The sequence below is a fragment of the Oratosquilla oratoria genome, chromosome 12 (assembly GCF_046742065.1).
Source record: "Oratosquilla oratoria isolate Oo_2021 chromosome 12, ASM4674206v1, whole genome shotgun sequence".
Taxonomy (NCBI): Eukaryota; Metazoa; Arthropoda; class Malacostraca; order Stomatopoda; family Squillidae; genus Oratosquilla; species Oratosquilla oratoria.
The window spans coordinates 59,662,177-59,688,300 of NC_134788.1; the positions used below are offsets into that span (position 1 = coordinate 59,662,177).

Here is a 26,124-nt window from a genome sequence, read left to right on the forward strand (position 1 = left end):
ACGTATGGGTATTCTATTATTGATCTCACAAAGTTTTTGCATAGGTGTACTTTAACTTTCTTTGACATTACTTTGAATCTCCTTAGTTTTACCGCGATAGCTTTTTCCTGTTCTAACTTGTCGTTTACATGGGTCAATATGCACCGCTGGGCTACTTTGAGTCACAGTAGTTAGCCAGATTTGGAGTATTCGATGGTCACATCTACTGTTAGATCACCGTCATCTGGCTTTTAGCTCTTTCTACTTGCTTCTCCATCATTTTGGTCAATTTCCCATAGATGAATTGTTATGTCGTTCCAATACATTATGTAGTTGTTGTTTGCCGTGTGTGTGTGTGTGTATTTACCTAGCTATATTTTACGGGAAGGGGAGCTATGCTTGTGGTGTCCCGCCATCATATCTCATTTTATCTAAACTGTTTTTAAATTCATGTATTGTTGTTGCACACACCACTTCTTCGTCCAACTTGTTCCAGATGCCTATTACTCTGTGGGGAAAGCTGTTCTTTTTCAGGTCCCTTCTATAGCTGTCTTTCTTGATTTTCTTTTCGTGCCCTCTTGTATTCCTACTATTCCATTTTATTAGATCCTTTCTATCAATAGTTTTTATGCCTTTCATGATTCTATGGTTATCAAGTCCCCTCTGTCTCTTTGTTCTAATGTCTGTAGTTCAAGTTTTGTTAGTCTCTCTTCATATGATAGTTCAGAGTGTTGGTGCTAGTTTTGTAATTGCTCTTTGTAATTGTGTGTGTGTATGTGTGCCCACAACGCGTATAGATCAAGAACCGGGTCAGAGTGGCCCTAGTTCAGGTTTTTGTTTTATCATTTGTCTGTTTTGATTTTCATTTATTATTAGTTATATGTCAATTCATTATTATCTACTGTTTACCTGTTTATTATCTAATTATACCTGTGCATTTATGTATTCTATTTATTTACATTATTATAGTTTTCATTTATCAAATGATTATTATTATGATTTTTTCACATCCGACCTAGATATGGACTAAAAGGTCTCCTGTCGGCATGCTCCGCCTTTGTAATCCTCTGTAAAACATCCAAACCGACCACCACGTATCCAGAACCTCAACAGGACCAACAGTGGTCTTTTAGAGCTCCCATCATTAGAAGCAATTATAGCCAATATACGAGGCCTTAAAGGAAAATAAAGAAGTGAATAAATACACATATTAATTAAAAACAATAGATTAAAATTAAAGATAATAACCACAATAATAATAATAACCCAACTAAAGTGTATTTCCAGAAAAAGCTCACCAGTGAGGAAGCTTCAACGTACATTACCCTAACAGACTTGCTTAAAGATAGTGTTACACGCAGAAAAATCCTTGAACAACTACAGTTTATAGAGAGTGGACAAAAACATAAGTCATGAAGGCGTCGTGATATATTTCAGAAATGATCAGACCATGAAGAACAAGCACAATCAAATATACTACAGAAATTCTTCCTGGTACAAACAATAACAAAGTTCAGCAAACAAATTAGATTTCTTCTTTGTCAACAATGAACAATTCATCATATATCTTATATCACTCTCGGAAAGACTATTGAAATGTGGGTGTTGTGTCTCATAGGATAAATTAAACACTGCTGAATATGTTACCGAAGATATATTTACGGTAATACAAATTACAAATAACTATGGCATATACTCCAAACGACTTTACACAATGCTAAGGCAAACAGAACTCCGTCATGACATACAGATATCTATATCCATCAGTTGCACAATTTTCTAATATCTTCGGCGTTTATCATAAGTGCAAAAACATTTATGCACTTAATGGAACACTTGAGAATTTTGAATTACGAATTAGCAAAAATGCAATTACGCAACAGGCCAAAGGTCACTCAAATAACTTCACAACTGAGAGTAAACCAATTAAGATTTACAACTGGCAGTATGCATGTAATAACCCATTAACCAAACTGAACTGCTTGATAACAGTGGGTGAGTACTTGATAGCTGAATGTAGAATCATACAGGAAAGTTATATAACTCAGGTCACACTGGAAAGGAGGCCTCTCACCAGCGTAGGCCATGACGCAATACACGAGATCATCTTTCCGTGAGGAAATGTGAGTCATTACGTGACGTTTGAAATAAGTCCTCGTGTGAAAGCTGAAAAGGCTTCCTTCCTGTATGGGTCGCCACATGACATCTAAGTTTACTTGTTTCTGAGAAAGCTGCACCACACAGGTCACACTTGAAAGGCTTATCTCACACTGTGAGTCACCACGTGTCGTTTGAGATGACCCTTTTGTGAGAAAGCTGCATCGCAGAGGTCACACTTGAAAGGCTTCTCTCCAGTATGGGTCGCCATGTGTTGTTTAAGAATATTCTTTCGTGAAAAAGCAGCATCACACAGGTCACACTTGAAAGGCTTCTCTCCAGTGTGGGTCAACACGTGTTGTTTAAGAACATGTTTTCGTGAAAAAGCAGCATCACACAGGTCACACTGGAAAGGTTTCTCTCCAGTGTGGGTCAACACGTGTTGTTTGAGTTTATTCTTTTGTGAGAAAGCTGCATCACACAGGTCACACTGGAAAGGCTTCTCTCCAGTGTGGGTCACCACGTGTTGTTTGAGATTATTCTTTTGAGAGAAAGCTGCATCACACAGTTCACACTTGAAAGGCTTCTTTCCAGTGTGGGTCATCATGTGATTTTTGAGAGAACTCTTCCATGAAAAAGCTGCATCACACAGGTCACACTGGAAAGGCTTCTCTCCTGTGTGGATCATCATGTGTTCTCTGAAAGCACTCTTTCGCGAGAAAGACGCATCACACATGCTACACTGGAAATGCTTCTCTCCGGTGTGTGAAACTATGTGTTGTTTGAGACTACTCTTTACTGAGAAAGCTGCACCGCACAGGTCACACTTGAAGGGCTTCTCTCCTGTGTGGCTCATCAGGTGTCGTTTGAGATCTTTCTTTTGTGTGAAAGCTGCATCACACAGGTCACACTGGAAAGGCTTCTCTCCAGTGTGGGTCAACACGTGTTGTTTGAGATGACCCTTTCCTGTGAAAGCTGCATCACACAGGTCACACTGGAAAGGCTTCTCTCCAGTGTGGGTCATTGCGTGATATTTGAGAGAACTCTTTCCTGAGAAAGCTGCATTACACTGGTCACACTTGAACGGCTTATCTCCAGTGTGGGTCATCATGTGATATTTAAGAGCATCCTTTCTTGAGAAAGCTGCATCACACAGGTCACACTTGACGGGCTTCTCTCCTGTGTGGGTCAACATGTGTCGTTTGAGATCATTCTTTCGTGAGAAAGCCGCATCACACTGGTCACACTTGAAGGGCTTCTCTCCAGTGTGGGTCATCAGGTGTCGTTTGAGATCATTCGTTTGTGTGAAAGCTGCATCACACAGGTCACACTGAAAAGGCTTCTCTCCAGTGTGGGTCAAAACGTGTTTTTTGAGATGACCCTTTCCTGTGAAAGCTGCATCACACAGGTCACATTTGAAAGGCTTCTCTCCAGTGTGGGTCATCATGTGGTACTTGAGATGACTCTTTCATGTGAAAGTTGCATCGCATAGATTACTCTGGAAAGGCTCCTCTCTAGTGTGGGTCACCACATGTCGTTTAAGATTACTCTTTGTCGAGAAAACTGCATCACACAGGTCACATTGAAAAGGTCTCTCTCTAGTGTGGGTCATCGTGTGATATTTAAGATGACTTGTGAGATAGGTGTGCCGCAGATGACACAAGATTATATCTATATGACGAATATAGGGAATCTTCAGATACTTTTTCCCAGGAATTGTTGATAGCTACTCTCATCCTGAAAGTAAATATGTAATAAGTATGACAACTGAGTTTTTGAGAGAATGGAATAAGAGTGACATCAAGGAATATAAGTATTGTGGGGCATTAACCAAAATGAAATCAGGGAAGGGAATAAACATTTCATAACAAGAAGTTTAAAGGAAGAAGAAATGGAAGGTTGAACAAATACTAAATAATATGGGGTAGTCAAAATTATTCAGGGAATAATAAAGCGAAAGACTAAACAAATACTGCAAAGAGATAGAGCCCACAAGAATAAGAAATCAATTATAGGATACAATACCACAGGTGGAAACAAGAAATACTTGCAGAATTTTTTGCAGAGGACCACTACACACACACATCAATCAAGGATTTAAAAAATCAACATTGGAGAGATTCATGAGATTCTGATATTCATATTTACAGTAAATCACTTGTTTTCCGTTTTTCGAAGAACTCCCTCACCCTCTGCGTGGTAAGTAAATTACTTATAGGTTAGGTTAGATTCCCCCCCCACTTTCATCAAATACAAAGACAAGGTACACAGTGGGAGTAGCCCAACAGCAATCTTGTAAATCAACATATTTCATTTTCAAGGTTATGGTGAATGGCACTATTTTTTTTAAACATTACGATATAAAGATTATAACTTGCTAATATTTTTGGAGTATCACAAAAATATACAAATACATTGACCAAAGTGCAACAAATTAAGATAACAAACAATTCATACCAAAGAAGATTAAAAAGAAAAGAATGAGAAAAAATGGATGATTGAACAAATGTAAAAACTATGAAGAACTACAGAAGCTGGATAAAAGAGTGAAAAGGTAATGAAAATTGATAGATAAGAAGTCACATGATTAGATGAATAAATATTACAAACGGAAAAAATAAAAAGGGGGAAAATTGGAGTATGATGGACACAATAACACAGATAACTGGACTTATTTTATTTCATTTTTTTCAGAGGTCACCCACCCAATAATTAAAGATGCCAGGAATCAATATGTGATTCTTGTAAATCCTTTATTGGTTTCCATCCCCGCCCCTACACACACACACCAATCACGGATGTCATAAATCAATATTTGAGAGATTTATGATAATCTAATATTGTATTGGTTTCTACAACAAATTACTTGTTTTCCATTTTGGGGGGAAACAAGTAAAATTTCACACTAATACCACCAGAATCCTATAAATGAAAATATAGAATATTGATTTATGACATCTTTGAGTGAGAAGTAAATCATTTCTAATCAATATATCCTAACCTGTCCCTACCTACAACTACGTTGGGTTAGATTCACCCCTCACTTCCATTAGTTACTATAACAAGGCCCACGAAGGAATCAGCTTGTTGATTTATAGTTCAGTGAAAACAACCACTTCAAATGAATTACGTGTGATCTGTGTAAATACTTGTGCTGTGTAGCAATTCTACTTGTAAATCAACATGATATTCAATTTCCTAGGTGACTAGATGTCTCCCTTTTGAGAACTTTGTCCTCTATCTGGCACAACCTCACGCCAGACGTGCATTTGTCCTCCTTTCTTGGGGTGTGGCAAAAATAAATGAATAAACAAATAAATAATAAAATAAAGAATATATAAATTTGGAAATGGCTCCCTAGTGATTAGTAAAGTGAAAATTATTGAATGGGAAATAATAAGGCACAGGAGAGTATGAGTAAACGTTACACGGAGAAAGAAGCCACAAGAAAGAAATTAAAATCAGAATATGATGAAAGATACAATAGCAGCGATCACTTGAAATAAGAAATATTGGTAACATAGTTGCAAGTGTCTACACCCCCCCAATAATCAAGGATGTCAGAAATCAATGTATGATTCTTGTAAATCCTTAAATGATTTACATTTGTCAGGAAACAGTTAAGCAACACCCCACCCACCCCCATTGCAGAGCCACAGGAGTGGCGGGTAAATGATTGAATTTTGGCACAAATAACACCCTGCAACCATAAATAAAACTATAAAATATTTGTCATTTATCTAATGAGTGAGGAAAAAGTCTACAGAACCTTAACTATTGCTAGGTTATGTTAACCTCATCCCTCAAAAAAAAGAAAATAAAAATTGCATTGTAGGTGTGATTTGTTGAGTTATGAATATATACAACATATTCATGCTTGTACATTACGACTACAATATGAAGCATTTGGGCGGGGGGGGGGGTTAGGTTCTGGTGAATGACTGCTCCTGGATCCTTCCGATATAAATTACAAATATTGAGTGAACCTATGGTTCTCTCTGTGACATTCCACTCCCAAATAACGTGTGATACTCCTACAATCCGCATCCACCGCAATGAAAAGAAGTTGCCAAGAATATATTACCCCTAGAAACATATCCCCAAATTCGTTGCTTAGTATCTATGGTCGTTGCATGCGAGAATGTAAATAATAGATGAGTTTTGACAAGACTTCATTCTGACTACCAAATTGGAAGTGCCCATATTCGATCAGAACTAACATGAACCCTAACGGTAAAATCAAGTGATAAACAGACAAGGAAAATAACCTTCACCATACAATAATACATGTGCACAATTGTCGAGCGTCCTCAATATTACACGTATTACCTGCGTGCATATCATGATGTTGTGGTTCTAAATTCTATGCCACTTCTGGATATCACAGATGTCCTAGGAATCTCAAAGATTCTTTTTAGTACATATTAAGTAACTGCTCATACCATAAAGGATATATTTGTATTCAATTGATACGAAATGACTGTCTCTGGTCCCCTTAACCCTCTACGTATGTTGTCTGTGTAACTCAGCGTAGAATAACAATGTAATGAGGACCACAATGGAAATAAGCGTACAAGTTTTTTGTGTTATCCTCGGCAATTTTGTAATTATCATTTCGAAATATGTTATTGTATTTATTTTGTGCACTTCATGTATATTGAGTTTACTTACTAATAACTTGTAGAGGACGAAGTGGCGGCCAGCCAAGATGAATGTAAACAAATAACATACGACTGCAGGGGTGCCATATTGGCCTTTTTTAGGCCAAAAACCTCAATTTTGGCTTCTTTTTCAAGCATTTGGCCTAAATTACTTTTTTTTTTTTTTTTTTTTTTTTTTTTTTTTAAGAATGTGGCTTAAATATATTTCATTTGGATTCAGTAAGCTCATCTGATAATAGTGAGTTGAATACTGAGTTCATTCGCCACCTCCTAAGACAAAACTAATCCAAGTTAAAGTCTACCATATAGTCGAGTGCGCGTATCTTTTCTTTTCTTTTTATTTTGTTACCATTGTGATCCATGCAATTTGTCCCATTTCTCAAAGGAATGAGCATACTAGATACATACAGAGTTTATAAACACGCCATATGGCTCAAGGGGGTGTGCGAGCGTAGAGCACTGTGTTCTGATTGGCCCGCTGAGACAGCCAATCACGAAGCGCTATATTCGCTGAAGATTTGGCCCAGGTGCTCCCAGCCTTATTGTTGATATTCGGACGAGTGGTGATGTACGCAGCTTCTATAGATTTTCTGGTCTTTTTATCCATACCTTCGTGTAGAATCTCGGCTCGGTTCCATTGTGGGAGGTGCCCAGATTCGTGAACATGCACCACCATTGCGTTGGTGAGTATATGGCACAAATATGAAATTGGACGAATCACCTGTGTGATGTTGATGGCGCACGAGATCCATGTGCAGCTTTTGGGTGATTTTTTTTTTTTTCTTAACTGTCTGACGTAATTTTAGGCCTTCAATCAATAGTAATATATGTTCATAAACAAGCAAGGAGTAGGCTACATTGGTAGGGTACTGAATATAGAAATATATTGTGTTTTGATTAATAAAATTGGTCAAATCATTTTGCATCCCACAAAAGCGTTCGTTCTGGTTGTTTATATCTATGTAGAGTGGAAAAGATCGTTGACATTAAATTTTCATTAGTGTTTTTAGTGATTTTCAAGTGCTTAATTATTTAGGAGTATTTATTTTTTCAGGTGCATGCATTTTAGAATAAGAATCAGCCTGCAATCTTCAATAGCCTAAGATGCCGAAGTGGAACTGCAGTTATGATAGTGCCAGGAGGTACAGAGCTGAGTGGGAGAAAAAGTTTATGTTGGTGAAATATGCACCTGATGGCTCTGGTGAGGCGTATTGTAAGTTATGTCACTGTAATCTGAACCCCAAAATGTGCTCATTACAAAACCATGAAAAATCGGAGAAACACAAGAAGAAGACAGTACACTAGCACTTGCACCACCAATCAATTTTCAGTCAACAACACCCAACGATGTCAAACAGGCAGAATTGGAACTTGCTGTTGCAGTCTGCTGCCATTGCTCAACTTCCTCTGTGGACCACATTGGTGAAATGATATAAAAGAAAAAAAATGGGAAAGGTGGCATCTTAGGAAAAATCAATCTTCTTAGAACTAAATGTAGCAAACTGACTACGGAAGTTGTGTCCCCAACCCTTAAACAAGAACTGAAGAAGGATCTAGAAGGAGAAAAATTTGCCCTTTTAGTAGATGAGTCAACCGATGTTGGGACAGTGAAGTATTTATGCATTGCGATACGTTACTGCAGCAAAAAGGGAAAGAGAATAGTAACAGAGTTTGTTGGTCTTATTCCTGTCAATGACACAACAGGGGAAGCATTATTCAGTCATTAATTAAAGCTGCTGTTACAAATCTAGGTTTAGAACTTGGTAACTGCATTGGTTTTGCAAATGATGGTGCCTCAGTTATGACTGGAGTTAATAACTCGGTTTGGACCCGAATACAGCAGGAGTCTCCAGATTGTGTGCAAGTAAAATGTATTTGTCACTCTCTAGCACTGTCCGTGAAGCATGCATTTGAGAAGCTGCCTTCATGCTTGAGATTTTTAATTTCAGAAATACCAAAATGGTTTTCCAAGAGTACAGTAAGGAGGGCAGCTTACAAACAATAGTTTAGCATAATGGACCCAACTGAAGAAAGGAAAGGAACCTCGCTGCCATTTCAGCAATCTTCTCAGACCAGATGGCTAGTACGTGGGAAAGTAATGTACAGCATCTTGATGAACTGGGAAGAACTTAAGGCATACTTCATGTGTGCTGAGCAGGCTAGTGGAGCTGATGCCAGGTATAAGGCACGTATGATTTCTGACATCCTAAATGACCCAATCAACTATTGGTATTTTCACTGTGTCACACCCATCGTTATGGAGTTTGAAGGCGTCTACTCATATTTTCAAGCCACGGATGCCGATCCTCAGAGCATGGAAGGTGAGCTTGCTCAACATCATCATAGTCTACGGGCAAGAGTTTTGAGCCCAGATGAAAGTGAATTAGCTATATCCGAAGTAGATTTTGGAGCTCGCTTTGCCATGGAAGTGGAGAGGTATATCGAGATGCATCAAGTTAGTGGTGAAACGAAAGTTCAGGACGTCAAGTCCCGATAGTACAGCTTTCTCGTGGAGGCCATCAAGCAAGTTGAGACACGTCTGCCTCCTACGAGGAACATACACAAGGGTCTCAGTAGTCTTGACCCATCAAAAATTTTGAGTCAAACAGCAAGGGTGCCATATAAGGATCTACCATTCCCTACCTTACGAACACATAGATATAATGGCATTGAACAGCAGTATAGGAATGTATTACATATAAACTGGGTTGAAGAGGCAGTATTTGACAACAAAATACCAGATGACTCTGTTCAGTTCTGGATAGGAGTAGGTAATCGCTATGATACACTAGGTAACAAATCTTTTATAGACCTAGCAACATATGCATTGTCCTGGGCTTTTATGGATCTGGAAAAGGCTTATGATAGGGTAGACAGAAAGGCACTGTGGGAGGCACTGCAGATTTATGGGATAGGAGGAAAGCTTTTGGGAGCTGGCAAGAGTTTTTATGAGAGTAGTAGAGCATGTGTCAGGATTAGAAATGGAGAGAGTGAGTGGTTTGAAGTAAAGGTGGGACTTCGTCAAGGATGCGTATGTCGCCCTGGCTGTTCAACTTGTACATGGATGGGGTGGTGCGAGAGGTGAATGCTAGGGTAGTGGGTCAGGGATGGTTAAAGAAAATGGAGAAAAGTGGGAGGTGAGCCAGCTGTTGTTTGCGGACGACACTGCGCTTGTGGCAGAGTCAGAGGAAGGATTGAGGAAGCTGGTGGCAGAGTTTGGGAGAGTATGTGATAGAAGAAAGCTAAAGATAAATGTGGGTAAAAGTAAGGTGATGAGATGTACAAGGGGTGAAAGTGGCAGTAGACTGGAAGTGAACATTAAGGGAGAGCGACTGGAGGAAGTGGATAGTTTTAGATACTTGGGTGCAAGTGTAGCAGGAAAAAGTGGAGTGAAGGTGGAGGTAGAATTTACATTGAGAGAAGCGAGTAAGTGCCTTGGTGGTTTAAAGAATGTAATGAGGAATAGACATTTGGGAATGGATGCGAAGAGGAGACTGTATGAAGGAGTGATTGTGCCAACAGCACTGTATGGGGCAGAAACGTGGAACATAAGAGAAGAAGAGAGAAGGAGTTTGAATGTGTTTGAGATGAGGTGTCTGAGAAGTATGATGGGGGTTACTAGGCTGGATAGAGTGAGAAATGAGGAGATGAGGAGGAGAACAGGGGTGAAAAAGGATTTGGGAGATAGGGTTGATGAAAGAATATTAGGATGGTTTGGACACATGGAAAGAATGAGTGAAAAAGACTAGTAAAAGAGGTATGGAAGGCAGATGTGGAGGGAGTGAACATGAGGGGACATCCTAGGATGAGGTGGATGGATGGGGTGAAGGGGGCTTTGGGGAAGAGGGGAATGTCTGTTGAGGAAGGAAGGGAGAGGACGGAAGACAGGTGAGTGGAGAATGGTTGTATATGGATGATGTTGTGACTGCATGAGGAGGAATGGGCGGGTGGGGGGTGGGGTAGTATGTGTGAGTAATTTTTGACGCAGCCCGAAGGGATTTCTCCCCGTCCTCGCCTTATATGCAAAGGGGGACGGAGAGGGGGGGGGTCGCCGATTAAATGAAGCGGCCTTGCTGTGGATGTGCTGTGTCTTGCGACACTACTTCTGACCCAGGGCGGTGGGCAGGGTGCAGGGATGACCCGTCATCCAGGAGGTGCTCAGATGAGAGGGAGGGTGGGAGGGGTGTGGAGTGTATTTAGGGATGAAATGGGTGGGAGTGTTTTTGTGCCTTTCCCTTTTTGGCTACCTCCCTTGGAAGGGGGAAAAAGCCTTGGATATACATATTCCACTCCCCTCCAACCTCCTCCCTCCCTCTTCTCTTGGCCAGACTGCGGTGCGGTCACCACCCAGCACTTCTAAGCTACCAGAAGAGGCTGGATGACCGCGTTGTGAACAGCTGCCCAGGATGTAACACTTCACCCCATACCATACAACACATAATGGAAGACTGCATTATACACAATCATGCACGCAAACAACACAACATACACTCTATATGGCATTCCTTGGGGAGACGGGACTGCTCGGACAGACAGTCTAGGGAACGACAACAACAACAACAACCGACATATACATAATGCTAGGGTGTTAACAAACTCCAAGTAAACGATTTAATGGAAACGATGACACGATTCACCAGATTCGGTGAAAAGAGTCGTTAGTTTTGAATGAGTGATTCGCGAGTCTTACACTATTGTATCAATTAAATGGAAAAGGACAACATAACAAACCAATCACTACACACAGTTACTACACACTCTGAGCTCACCATCGAAGAAGCTATAGTGTATATTGGCTAAGAATCACTTGTATAATGACATGATGCAGAAACGCCAATCAACAATTACGTTTAATACAGTACGGACAGAGACACGAGAGGCCATGGAGGCGTCATGATACTTATCAGAAATCATCTGACACAAAAGTTCTCATAACGAAGATCATCACGTGAAAATGATTGCCCTCCACCAAATGCTTGTAGAAAGATTAATTGTAAACCGATATGCGTCACAAAATATGTAAAATTCACGAAAACAACAAATTTAACAGAAAAAAAGACATCACAACTCGACCTAGCAAAGAGGTTCTGTCCCAAGAGTCAAGAGGGAACAAGTACATGCACAACTGCTACTAAACGCCACGAACAAGCTATTCTTGGCAAAAATAATGTAGTTAATGAATGAAATAAACGTCCTGCAGAGGAAGTGCAATGCAGTTCAGTTCGAAGATTTAAGAATCATTTAGATCAGTGGTTCTTAACCCCTGGGTCGCGACCCAAATTAGGGTCGCCAAGCCATTTTATTGGGTCGCTAAGGGTTTGCAGAAAATAATTATCCCACTACAAATATATTATAATTATATACTGTAATAATTAAAATACATGATGCCTAGTTTTAGGATTCTAAGCAGACCATGATTAAATAAAAACTCCAAAGCATAAAGCATAATCATATTACTTATAAAGACAATTCGTATATCTATGTAGGCTTGGGTCGCGATGCTTGATTTGTGCAAAATTTTGGGTCGCTGCCAAAAAAGGTTAAGAACCACTGATTTAGATATATACCTAAGCAAGATGCTGTAAAAACTGTCACTTATTTTATATCATTCACCTTTGTTATCATGTCTGATTGTTATTTACTTGATTCACATTATTAGATATTTGTCAATTTATTATCATTTATTATTTACCTGTTTTTTATTTGAATATACCTATGCATTATTATCTATATTATTGTGTTTTTATTTATTGTCATTACTTTTTTCCACATCTGACCTAGTTACGGACCAAAAGGTCTCCTGTTGGCATGCTCCGCCTTTGTAATCCTTTGTCATGAAGGCGTCATGATATATTTCAGAAATGATCAGACCATGAAATTCTGTCTCAGGAGGTACTAAAGAAGAAGAACTACAATCAAATCTACTAGACTCCAGAAATTCTTTTTGCTACATACAATAACAAAGTTGAGGAAACAAATTGAATTTCTTCTTTATTAAAAATCAACAATTCACCATACAGATTACAAATAACTATGGCGTATACTCCCAACTACTTTACACAATAATAAGGTAAACAGAACTGTATCCATCATGACATACAAATATCTATACCCACCAGTTGCACAATATTCTAATATTTTCAATGTTTTTTTGTAATTGCAAAAATATTCATGCACTTGATGGAACACTTAGGAATTTTGAAAAAAAAAAAAAAGAACAAGCAAAAACACATTATGCAATAGGTCAATGGTCACTCAAATAACTTCACAACTGAGAGTAAATCAATTAATATTTCATTTGACACTATGCACATGAAAATCCACCAACCAAATTGGTTTATAACAGTGAATCAGTGCTTAATAGCTGACAGTACCATCATACAGGAAAGTTATATCACTTAGGTCACACTGGAACAAGCAAAAATGCAATTACACAATAGGCCAAAGGTCACTCAAATAACTTCACAACTGAGAGTAAATCAATTAAGATTTCAACTGACAGTATGCACGTGATAACCCATCAACCCAACTGGTTTATAACAGTGGATCAGTACTTAATAGCTGAAAGTACCATCATACAGGAAAGTTAGATCACTCAGGTCACACTGGAAAGGCCTCTCACCAGCATAAGTCATCATGCAACACACGAGATCAACTTTTTGTGAGGAACTGCGAGTCATTACGTGACGTTTGAAATAAGTCCTCCGTGTGGGTCACCACATGATGTCTAAGTTTACTTGGTTCTGAGAAAACTGCATCACACAGGTCACACTTGAAAGGATTCTCTCCAGTGTGGGTCACCACGTGTTGTTTGAGATGACTCTTTTGTGAGAAAGCTGCATCACACAGGTCACACTTGAAAGGCTTCTCTCCAGCGTGGGTCACCACATGTTGTTTGAGATGACTCTTTTGTAAGAAAGCTGCATCGCACAGGTCACACTTGAAAGGCTTCTCTCCAGTGTGGGTCATTATGTGATATTTGAGATGACTCTTTTGTGTAAAAGCTGCATCACACAGGTCACACTGGAAAGGCTTCTCTCCTGTGTGGATCATCATGTGTCTTCTGAAATCATTCTTTCGTGAGAAAGACGCATCACACATGCTACACTGGAAATGCTTCTCTCCGGTGTGTGAAACTCTGTGTCGTGTAAGATCACCCTTTGCTACGAAAGCTGCATCACACAGGTCACACTTGACGGGCTTCTCACCAGTGTGAGTCATCAGGTGTCGTTTGAGATAAACCTTTCGTGGAAAAGCCGCATCACACAGGCCACACTTAAAAGGCTTCTCTCTGGTATGGGTCATCAGGTGTTGTTTGAGACAACCCTTTTGTGAGAAAGCTGCATCACACAGGTCACATTTGAAAGGCTTCTCTCTGGTATGGGTCATCATGTGTCCTTTGAAACTACCCTTTCCTGAGAAAGCTGCATCACACAGGTCACACTTGAAAGGCTTCTCTCCAGTGTGGGTCATTATGTGATATTTGAGACCAGTCCCTCCTGAAAAAGCTGCATCACACAGGTCACACTTGAAAGGCTTCTCTCCAGTGTGGGTCATTATGTGACATTTGAGATGACTCTTTTGTGTGAAAGTTGCATCACATAGATCACACTGGAAAGGCTTCTCTCCTGTGTGGGTCACCACGTGTCGTTTGAGACTACTCTTTTGTGTGAAAGTTGCATCACATAGATCACATTGGAAAGGCTTCTCTCCAGTGTGGGTCACCGCGTGTCGTTTAAGATCACCCTTTGTCGAGAAAACTGCATCACACAGGTCACATTGAAAATGTTTCTTTCTAGTGTGGGTCATCGTGTGATATTTAAGATGACTCATGAGATAGGTGTGCCATGGATGACACAAGATTATTTATATGACGAATATAGGGAATCTTCAGATACCTTTTTTCCAGGAATTGTTGATAGCTACTCTCATCCTGAAAGTAAATATGTAATAAGTATGACAACTAAGTTTTTGAGAGAATGGAATAAGAGTGACACCAAGGAATACAAGTAGAGTGGGGTATTAACCAAAATGAAATCGGGGAAGGGAATAAACATTTTGTAACAAGAAGTTTAAAGAAGAAAGAAATGGAAGGTTGAACAAATACTAAATAATATGGAGTAGTCAAAATCATTCAGGAAATGATAAAGCGAAAGACTGAACAAATAATGCAATGAAATAGAGCCCACAAGAAAAGGAATTCAATTTTAGGATACAACACCACAGCTGGAAACAAGAAATATTTGGAAAAAAATTTGCAGAGGACAACTACACACACACATCAATCAAGGATTTCAAAAATCAACGTTGGAGAGATTCATGAGATTCTGATATTCATTTTTACAATAAATCACTTGTTTTCCGTTTTTCGAAGAACCCCCCACCCTCTCCATGATAAGTAAATTACTTATAGGTTAGGTTAGATTCACCCCTCACTTTCATCAAATACAGAGACAAGGTGCACAGTGGGAGTAGCCCAACAGCAATCTTGTAAATCAACATATTTCATTTTCAAGGTTATGGTGAATGGCACTATTTTTTAATCATTACGATATAAAGATTATTACTTGCTAATATTTTTGGAGTATCACGAAACTATACAAATATGAAGTGTCCTCCTTTTTGGAAATCGGAAATGGCCACCCTAGTGATTAATAAAGTAAAAATTGACAGGGAAACATCTCATCAACACCCCACCCACCCCCGTTGCAGAGCCACAGGATTGGCGGGTAAATGATTGAATTTTGGCACAAGTAACACACTGCACCCATAAATAAAAATATAAAATATTTGTCATTTATCTAATGAGTGAGGAAAAAGCCTACAGATCCTTAACTATTGCTAGTTTAAGTTAAAGTCATCCCGGTCAGTTTAAAGTTTCACCCAACCAACGATTTTGATATGTGGCTTATGTGTTTCTGGAGAGAAATGTTGTGATATGAACAATGGTGTACATCACTTCCGTCGCAAAAGCGTACTTTTCAAGTAATGAATTATTGAAGTTATGCACTTATGCTTACATCTCCCCAACGATCTGGGGGGACCTGTGGAAAATCGTTTTTTTTTTTTTTTTTGGGTGGGGAGCACTAATAAATCGAGTAATCTGCATTGCAAAACAGGTATAAAATGAACAAGAACACATAAAAAAGATATATATAAAAAAATAAAAAAAAATCACATTTGAGGTCCGGAGTGTGGTCGGCTAACGCGAGCGGTACCCACGTTTGTTTACCAAGCTACCAACGATTCGAAATATTTACCGCTATATCAGCAACATTTAGTGAAGGCCACTCCACACGTGCAGGAGTTGCTAACAGTAAACTAACCTATCCTAGCATAACCTAACCAAACCTATTGTGGCCTAACATAACGTAACCTAACCAAACCTAAGCTAACCTAACCAAACTTAACCTAACATAACGTAACCTAACCTAGCATAACCTAACCCAACGTATGTAACCTAAGCTAATATAACATAACGTAACCTACCGTAACATAACCTAACCTAACGGTTAGGTTACTTTAGTTTATGGTTAGCAACTCCTGCGCGTGTGGAGTGGCCTTCGCTAAATGTAGCTGATATAGCGACAAATATTTCGAATCGTTGGTAACTTGGTAAACAAACATGGCTACCGCTCGCGTTAGCCGACCACACTCCGTATCTCAAAGGTAAAATTTATGTGTGTTTTTTTTATCTTTTTTATGTGTTCTTGTTCATTTCATACCTGTTTTGCAATGGGCATTACTCGATTTATTAGTGCTCCCCACCCAAAAACCCCAATTTCTCACAGGTCCACCAGAGATCGTTGGGAGATGTAAGCATAATTGCATAATTTTAATAATTAACTACTTGAAAAGCACGCATGTGTGACGGAAATGATGTACACCATCGTTCATATCACAACATTTTTCACCAGAAACACATAAGACACATATCAAAATCGTTGGTTAGGTGAAACTATAAATTGTCCCTCATCCCTCACCTACAAAAAAAAAAAAAGTTACGATTAACAACATATTCATGCTAGCACATCATGACAACAATATGAAGCATTTTTTAGGGGGGGGGGTAGGTTATGGTAAATCACTGCTGGAACCTTCCAATATAAATTACAAATATTGAGTGAAGCTCAAGTATTCCAAACCCAAATAATGTATGATACTCCTACAAACCGCATCCATCGCAATGAAAAGAAGTTGCCAAGAATATATTACCCCTAGCAACGTATTCCCGAATTTGTTGCTTGGTATCTATGATCGTTGCATGCGAGAATGTAAACAATAGATGAGAGTTTTGACAAAACTTCATTCTGACTACCAAATTGGAAGTGCCCATATTCGATCAGAACTAACATGAAACCTAACGGCAACATCAAGTGATGAACAGACAAGGAAAATAACCTCCACCATACAATAAATATATATGCACGATTGTCGAGCGCCTTAATATTACACTTATTACCTGCGTGCATGTCATGATGTTGTGCTTCTACATTCTATGCCACTTCTGGATATCACAGATATCCTAGGAATCTCAAAGATTCTTTTTAGGGTAAAATTTTACTTTCGACCTTTGTTTGAATATAGCAATACAAAATTAAATAGTAATTTTGTAAATCAATTTTGTGTGCGGAAATGAAAATAAAAATACGTTGCTACAACAGATTTGGCGTAACGAAGTCGCGTACGACGAATGGTACGCCATGTTTGTTGTTATAGATGCCGACGTCGGAGAAATGAAAGGACGATAAATTTGTCTAAAACTAAACTAACCTAACCTAATCTAACCTGTGTTTAATAAATCATTACCTGCAAATTAGATATCATCCGACTGGTCCTCGTCGTCGTGAGAGACGTTGGCGGGATTTTCAACCACTCTCTCAGCTTTTGTATGGCTATATTCCTCCAATGGTCGAAAGTAAAATTTTACCGGTTAGGTTAGGTTAGGTTAGGTTAGTTTAGACAAATTTATCGTTCTTTCATTTCTCCGACGTCGGAATCTACCATAAACATGGCGTACCATTCGTAGTACATAACTTCGTTACTTAAGAAATCTGTTTTAGCAACTTTTTCTATTTTCATTTCCGCACACAAAATTGCATATTACGTTCATACATTTTAATTTACAAAATTACTGTTTAATTTTGTATTGCTATATTCCAACAAAGGTCGAAAGTAAATTTTTACCCTTTTTAGTATACATTAAGTAACTGCTCATACCATGAAGGATATATTTGTATTCAATTGATATGAATCCACTGTCTCTGGTCCCCTTAACCCCCTACGTCTGTTGTCCGTTTAACTTAGCGTAGATTAACAACAATCTAATGAAGACAACAATGGAAATAAGCGTACATGTTTTTTTGAGTTATCCTCGGCAATTTTGTGATTATCATTTCGAAATAATTAATATGTGTTATTGTATTTATTTTTTGCACTTCATGTATATTGATTCTTTGCCAAATAAGTTTATTTACTTATAACTTGTAGAGGACGAAGTGGCGGCCAGCCAAGATGAATGTAAACAAATAACATACGAGCAGAGTTGCCAGATTGGCATTTTGTAAGCCAAAACCCTCAATTTTGGCTTCTTTTTCAAGCATTTGGCCTAAGGATATTTAGTTTGGCCTAAATTACTAAATCTGCCTTTTTTGGCTTTTTTTTTTAGAATGTGGCTTAAATATATTTCATTTGGCTTCAGTAAGCTCATCTGATAATAGTGAGTTGAATACTGAGTTCATTCGCCACCTCCTAAGACAAAACTATTCCAAGTTAAAGTCTACCATATAGTCGAGTGCGCGTATCTTTTCTTTTCTTTTTATTTTGTTACCATTGTGATCCATGCAATTTGTCCCATTTTCTCTTATGGCACAAAGATGAAATTGGACGAATCAGCTGTGTGATGTTGATGGCGCACGAGATCCATGTGCAGCTTTTGGCGTGATTTTTTTTTTTTTTCTTAACTGTCTGACGTAATTTTAGGCCTTCAATCAATAGTAAGCTATGTTCATAAACAAGCAAGGAGTAGGCTACATTGGTAGTGTACTGAATATAGAAATATATTGTGTTTTGATTAATAAGATTGGTCAAATAATTTTCCATCCCACAAAAGCGTTCGTTCTGGTTGTTTATATCTATGTAGAGTGGAAAAGATCGTTGACATTAAATTTTCATTAGTGTTTTTAGTGATTTTCAAGTGCTTAATTATTTAGGAGTATTTATTTTTTCAGGTGCATGCATTTTAGAATAAGAATCAGCCTGCAATCTTCAATAGCCTAAGATGCCGAAGTGGAACTGCAGTTATGATAGTGACAGGAGGTACAGAGCTGAGTGGGAGAAAAAGTTTATGTTGGTGAAATATGCACCTGATGGCTCTGGTGAGGCGGGATATTGTAAGTTATGTCACTGTAATCTGAACCCCAAAATGTGCTCATTACAAAACCATGAAAAATCGGAGAAACACAAGAAAAAGACAGTACACCAGCACTTGCACCACCAATAAATTTTCAGTCAACAACACCCAACGATGTCAAACAGGCACAATTGGAACTTGCTGTTGCAGTCTGCTGCCATTGCTCAACTTCCTTTGTGGACCAGATTGGTGAAATGATAAAAAAAAAAAAAAAAAAAAAAAAAAAAAAAAAAAAAAAAAAAAAAAAAAAAAAAAAAAAAAAAAAAAAAAAAAAAATAAAAAAAATGGGAAAGGTAGCATCTTAGGAAAAATCAATCTTCTTAGAACTAAATGTAGCAAACTGATTACGGAAGTTGTGTCCCCAACCCTTAAACAAGAACTGAAGAAGGATCTAGGAGAAAAATTTGCCCTTTTAGTAGATGAGTCAACCGATGTTGGGACAGTGAAGTATTTATGCATTACGATACGTTACTGCAGCAAAATGGAAAAGAGAATAGTAACAGAGTTTGTTGGTCCTATTCCTGTCAATGACACAACAGGGGAAGCATTATTCAGTCATTAAAGCTGCTGTTACAAATCTAGGTTTAGAACTTGGTAACTGCATTGGTTTTGCAAGTGATGGTGCCTCAGTTATGACTGGAGTTAATAACTCGGTTTGGAACCGAATACAGCAGGTTTCTTCGGATTGTGTGCAAGTAAAATGTATTTGTCACTCTCTAGCAATGTGCGTGAAGCATGCATTTGAAAAGCTGCCTTCATGCTTGGGATTTCTAATTTCAGAAATACCAAAATGGTTTTCCAAGAGCACAGTAAGGGGGGCAGCTTACAAATAATTGTTTAGCATAATGGACCCAACTGAAGAAAAGAAAGGAACCTCGCTGCCATTTCAGCAAGCTTCTCAGACCAGATGGCTAGCACGCGGGAAAGTAATGTACAGCATCTTGATGAACTGGGAAGAACTTAAGGCATACTTCATGTGTGCTGAGCAGGTTAGTGGAGCTGATGCCAGGTATAAGGCACGTATGATTTCTGACATCCTAAATGACCCAATCAACTATTGGTATTTTCACTGTGTCATACCCATTGTTATGGAGTTTGAAGGCGTCAACTCATATTTTCAAGCCACGGATGCCAATCCTCAGAGCATGGAAGGTGAGCTTGCTCAACATCATCATAGTCTACGGGCAAGAGTTTTCAGCCCAGATGAAAGTGAATTAGCTATATCCGAAGTAGATTTTGGAGCTCGCTTTGCCATGGAAGTGGAGAGGTATATCGAGATGCATCAAGTTAGTGGTGAAACGAAAGTTCAGGACGTCAAGGCCCAATGTTACAGCTTTCTCGTGGAGGCCATCAAGCAAGCTGAGAAACGTCTGCCTCCTACGACGAACATACACAAGGGTCTCAGTAGTCTTGACCCATCAAAAATTTTGAGTCAAACAGCAAGGGTGCCATACAAGGATCTACCTTTCCCTACCTTACGAGCACATATATATAATGCCATTGAACAGCAGTATAGGAATGTATTACATATAAACTGGGTTGAAGAGGCAGTATTTGACAACAAAATACCAGATGACTCTGTTCAGTTCTGGATAGTAGGTAATCGCTATGATACACTAGGTAACAAATCTTTTATAGATCTATCAACATATGCACTGTCCTGTCTTGTCATATCAGTTAGCAATGCTCTTGTTGAACGCATATTTTCTCATGCTACAATAGTTAAAACAAAATCAAGAAACAGACTGAGTACAAGAACCCTAGATACCATTATTCACATCAGAACCCATCTGCACTTCAGAGGTTTGTGTTGCAGGAATTTTGTGATCACACCTGATATGTACCGCTTATTTTCATCTGCAAATATGTATGGAGATGAATATGATGTATGTGATGATGTGATTGACTATGTTTGAACACTGGTTATGTTTCCTTGTTTACCAAAGTCTGGTGCTATTATGCAGAATATAATTTTGACTTATTTTTTGTTGCTCATGAAAAGGATTATATTTTTTATATTGTTTGTGGAAATAATGACCATGAAACTTGCATGCTGAAAAAAAACTATTAATTTGATTTCTGTTTCTCATTAAAAAGGATTATGAAACAAATTATCATACTTTTGACTTACTTTTTATACTGTTTATGAAAAATAAAGAACCATTAATTCATTGTATGCATATGATCTTTTACTTGGCACCACTGAGCTATTTAGAACATCTAAGTTCGTACGCAATATAATCATAGGGGTCCAATATGGCGGCCACTGCATCACCCGTTGCCCAGGCGGAGGACTTACGAACTACGTAGCGCTTGTGTACACAGATCGCCAATCCAGTAAACCACTATAGCTCAGTGCTCAGTACAAATCGTATAGTATTTGGTGAATTGAGAAGTGGAATAATTAAATATTTGGCCTTTTTGCTGCATATTTTTGGCCTTTTTCTGTAGTGCATTTGGCATTTTTTGCTCATTTTTTTGTTGCCTTTGGCCTTTTTCTGCTTCAGTAATCTGGCAACCCTGCATACGAGTACATCGCCTGGCATGTAAAGTCAAAATGCAATGGGTGAAGTAATTTTCCTAGTCCTCCCATTCCCTTTCATAAATTGTCGATTCCAACATGGTAATGTTCATATTTCTATTAAAATAAGGGTTTATAGGAGTGGATTTCCGAGCGGATAAGTGACAAAATACCATGTGATTGTTCAAATTGGGTTAAAAGCATGAAATATGACAGAATGACGTTAGACTAGAGTCCCAATCTTATGAAGAGTTTCAGATAAGGGACCATCTCGAACCCTGCCCATAAAGACACTGGCAGTCTTTTTCCAAAATGGCCGGCATGGCTGGACATTATCTTCAGCATTACATGTTTCAAGTGGTTTAATGCTTGTATTGTTATAAACTGTTTACTGTAGCAATGAAAGGTATCTAACAGAGTTGCTCATTGCTAAGATAGTTAGAAATATAAAAAATATAGCATTTTATGGGATATTTGTGGTGAATTTATAAATATCGCCTTCTTGGATTGCAGTGTGTATACACCAAGTATTCATGTTTTCTTTGCCTATGGGACAGTTGGGCTGATAATGAACACCACTGGAAAGTGGAGCTGCCCCCTCGAGATGGCTTGCAGCCAGGAAAACTCAATGTTATTAGACAGCTCCTTGTATATCTACTTCATATAAAGCTTGGTTTGGTCAAACAGTTTGTAAAAGCATTAGTTCATGGCGGAAAAGCATTTCAAGAGATTCGTCTACTCTTTCCAAAAGTATCAGAGTTCAAAGTTTAGTGTGGTATATTTACTAGTCCGCAAGTAAGGAGAATGTTGAAGTCAATACACCTTCCAAATTGCAATGAGTACTGTCAAAAGAGAGTCGTGGCATGCATTTCGAGGTAGAGTTCGTGGATTCCCTGATAACGATGAAGAGGGCTGCGGCCTGAAAGTTGGAAAGGAAATACAGTGTGTATGGGAAAGAGTGGGACGACACTCCTTGTGTATTCGTTGGGAGTAGCTAAGCTAGCTAGAATAGTTTCTTTTTCCTTGTTTAGTTTCATTTCAGTTTACTTAACCACTCGGTTGGTCTGATGCAATGTATACCGGTTATGGCGGTAATGTCTGGGTTCTTGGTACTCTCTGGCCACCATGCATGGGGCTGTACTCTTTCTTGTCGTTCGCTTCCTTCCGGATGCTCTGGGGGTAGTGGGGTCTTCAAATATTTATCCTAGGTTTGATCCCACATACGGTGGTGTGTGGTGTTGAGAGGTTGTGTGTTGCTTCTTTTGTGGATTTCTTCAATTGTTTCATAAAATGGTGGGGTTTAGCCACTGGCAAAGCTGAGCGCTGCACGGACAAAAAAAACAACAAACAAAAACCCATCAGACAAAACCGCAGTGCTCCAAATGGACAAAACCCCAGCAGAGGCAGGACAAAACCCTAGCGGACAAAACCCTAGTGCTCGGACAAAACCCCAGCAGAGGCAGGACAAAACCCAGCATTATAAAACCCTAGCAGGTTTAGATTGACACAAACTTTGGTACTATATGGAAAATATAAGGCATTTTTCAACTGAGTTTAATACCAGTAAAAAGTAACTTAGCAGTGTCTCTTCTTGTTATTTTGAGGTGAATTCATACCCAACATAGTGACACTCTAATGAGATGTGAGTACCAGGGTAATATTCATTTTGGTGTATTTTATTTGTTTTTTATCTTTGCTCAGCCAAAAATATGTTTAACATTACTGGGGTTTTAAAATTCCTGCCCTGCTGGGGTTAAGTATCCAAACTAAGGCAGGTGTCGATTCAGTCAACAAATGACAGCTGAGGCACCTAACAGTCAACATATGAATAGTGTCCTCTCAGAGGTATTACCTTGAGATGTGTGAATGATATGGCTATATCAACTCTTATGCTGGATGGACTAACCAGTATTCCAACAATCCCAGAAGAAGCATGGAGGTGATACAGAACAACAAAGGCGGTCTGGAGATTTGTTCTGAAGGTTATGTCTACACAAAGACCAATTCAAAAAGCACTATCCGGTGGGAATGTTCACAGCGAGCAGCATATTCATGTAAAGGTGCAATCAGTACAAACCTCACTATGGACTCAACTTTGAACTTCAGAGAACATAATCATGAACCAAATTCTAATGCTGCTTGAGTTGCAAAAGTACGGTCTCAGATCAAATCTGATGCGAAAATGAAAAAGGGGAAAGGAGTCTAAGTGTATGCTGAAGCTATGCTTGGAGCAACAGATGAAGTCCGTACCATGGTTGGAAAACCAGAATCGATTAAGCGTGATGTAAGACGCCAAAGGCAAGGAGTCAGACCTGTGGAACCTCCCTCACTATGGATGGTACATACGCAATAGCACTAAAGATTGCTGAGCAGGTTTATGTCATCCTTATAGTTTAGAGTGAACCAGTTCTGAGCTATCATGTTCCAAAGGTAGTCCTTCGTGTGTGATGGATAGCAATGAAATTATGTATATATACAAGAAATAAGTATATGTAAAGCTTGTGTTAAGGTGACTATATCAGGTAAAAACTGTGACATTCAAGTACACTTAGAAAACACCCAAGAAACACTTTAAGGAGTGTTGGCTACAGATTGCATTGACAGAAGAAATCTTTTGATTAGAAATACGAAGGAGACATTAAGAGGTCATGGAAACAAATAAAGAAAAACCACATGTCTAAAGGATGTGAAGGTGATATAGCTCAAGCTCAAACAGCACATGAGCTAAAACCTAAATATAATTGGATATCAAAGGTATAAGTTAAGTTTGAAATGTACATTAATTTGAGACTAAGTATGATAAAAAGTTAGAGAATAGGGGACGGAATCCAACGAGTGTTGTTCCTTTTCTGTATATTATAACTAATTACAATTAGTTAAACACACACACACTAATAGACGGGTTAATTTCAGGATTAGATAAAGTAAATTATTACCTGTCAAAAGAAAAACCAAACATAATTGTAGGGACATAATTGAGGGTTTCACTATTACCAAACAGTGTTGGACATTGATTATAAATACTGCCTTAGAAATAGAGAGGAGAAACAAGGCTTTTATTAAATGAGATGCTGAAGGATGGAGGAAACGTGGTAGTTATGGGAGATTTTAACTGCAAAGAAATCTGTTGGAAAGAGATGACAGTGAAAGGTGGAGAGGATCGACAGGGATTTTTTTTCTTTTACTTGACATGACTATAGAACATGCAATGACACAATGGGTAAAAGAAAATACTAGATTGAAAAATAATGAAAACAGTGGAGACTAGATTTATTATATGTCAGAACCTGATATTGTGGATAAAATTGAATACAAGACAACAATTGGGAAGAGTGACCATATATTACTTGAGTTAGAACTAAAGGAGGAAATATATAGAGATAGAAATGAAAAATACAGAAAGGAAAGACTGATGCATAGTAAAACGGACTTTCAGATTTTTTTTTTTTTTTTTAAGCGGATTGGAAAAAAATCTACAATGGAGAAACACAAGTAGAAGGAAAATGGATGATTTTGGTGGAAATCTATAAAGCAGGAGTGGATAAATATGTCCCAAAGCAAAAACAGAAAAAGGTGCATTATTAGTGCTGGTTTGATAAAAGGTGCAGCGAACAGAAAGATAGAAGAGATAAAGATGGGAAAATATGAAAAAAAATAGAAAGTGGCAAATATATATAAAAGGAATGACCATGTATAAATATGCATGGAGGAAAAAATATAATATGAAAAAGACAAAACAGGAAAATGTAAGGATAAACCAGAACTATTATATATATATGTGTGTGTGTGAACGGTAAAATAAAAATAAAAACAATCAGGAAATAGTGAACCACGAACAAGCTATTCCTGGCACAAATAATAACGTAGTAAATGAATGGAATAAACTTCATGCAGAGGCAGTGCAATGCAGTTCAGCTCAAAGCTTTAAGAATCATTTAGATAAATATCTAAGCAAGATGCTGTAATGACTCATTTATTTCATTTTTATCATGTCTGATTCTTATTTGCTTGATTCACATTATTAGTCATGTCAATTTATTGTTTACTGCTTACCAGTTTTTTATCTAACTATACCTATGCATCTTTTATTATCTATAATATTATGTTTTTATTTATTGTCATTACTTTTTTCCACATCCGACCTAGTTACGGACCAAAAGGTCTCCTGTCGGCATACTCCGCATTTGTAATCCTTTGTCATGGAGATGTCGTATTTATTTCAGGAATGATCAGACCATGAAATTCTGTCTCAGGAGGTACTAAAGAAGAACAACCACAATCAGATCTACTAGACTCCAGAGATTCTTCCTGCTACAAACAATAACAAAGTTCAGTAAATAAATTGTGTTCTTCATTAAAAATGAACAATGCATCATATGTCTTATATCACCCTTGGAAAGACTTAATTGAAGTGTGGGAGTTGTGTCTTATAGGATAACTTAAACACTGGTGAA

At 38.3% G+C, this 26,124-nt stretch overlaps 2 protein-coding genes across 2 annotated transcripts; both read right to left on the reverse strand.

The window, feature by feature from the left end:
- Positions 1–1,576: 1,576 nt before the first annotated feature.
- Positions 1,577–3,807, reverse strand: LOC143030803 (uncharacterized). Its single transcript, XM_076194020.1, has one exon. The coding sequence runs from the start codon at positions 3,521–3,523 to the stop codon at positions 2,240–2,242; it is 1,284 nt and encodes a 427-aa protein (XP_076050135.1). The 5' UTR covers positions 3,524–3,807; the 3' UTR covers positions 1,577–2,239.
- Positions 3,808–12,738: 8,931 nt separating this feature from the next.
- Positions 12,739–14,893, reverse strand: LOC143030804 (uncharacterized). The gene has a single exon (XM_076194021.1). It carries the CDS (start codon positions 14,568–14,570, stop codon positions 13,389–13,391), a length of 1,182 nt encoding a protein of 393 aa, XP_076050136.1. The 5' UTR covers positions 14,571–14,893; the 3' UTR covers positions 12,739–13,388.
- Between the last annotated feature and the right edge of the window lie 11,231 nt (positions 14,894–26,124).

Coding starts and splice junctions, on each gene's coding strand:
- LOC143030803 (XM_076194020.1), bottom strand. CDS start 3,523: ATGATGACCCACACTGGAGAGAAGCCTTTCAAATGTGACCTGTGTGAT.
- LOC143030804 (XM_076194021.1), bottom strand. CDS start 14,570: ATGAGTCATCTTAAATATCACACGATGACCCACACTAGAAAGAAACAT.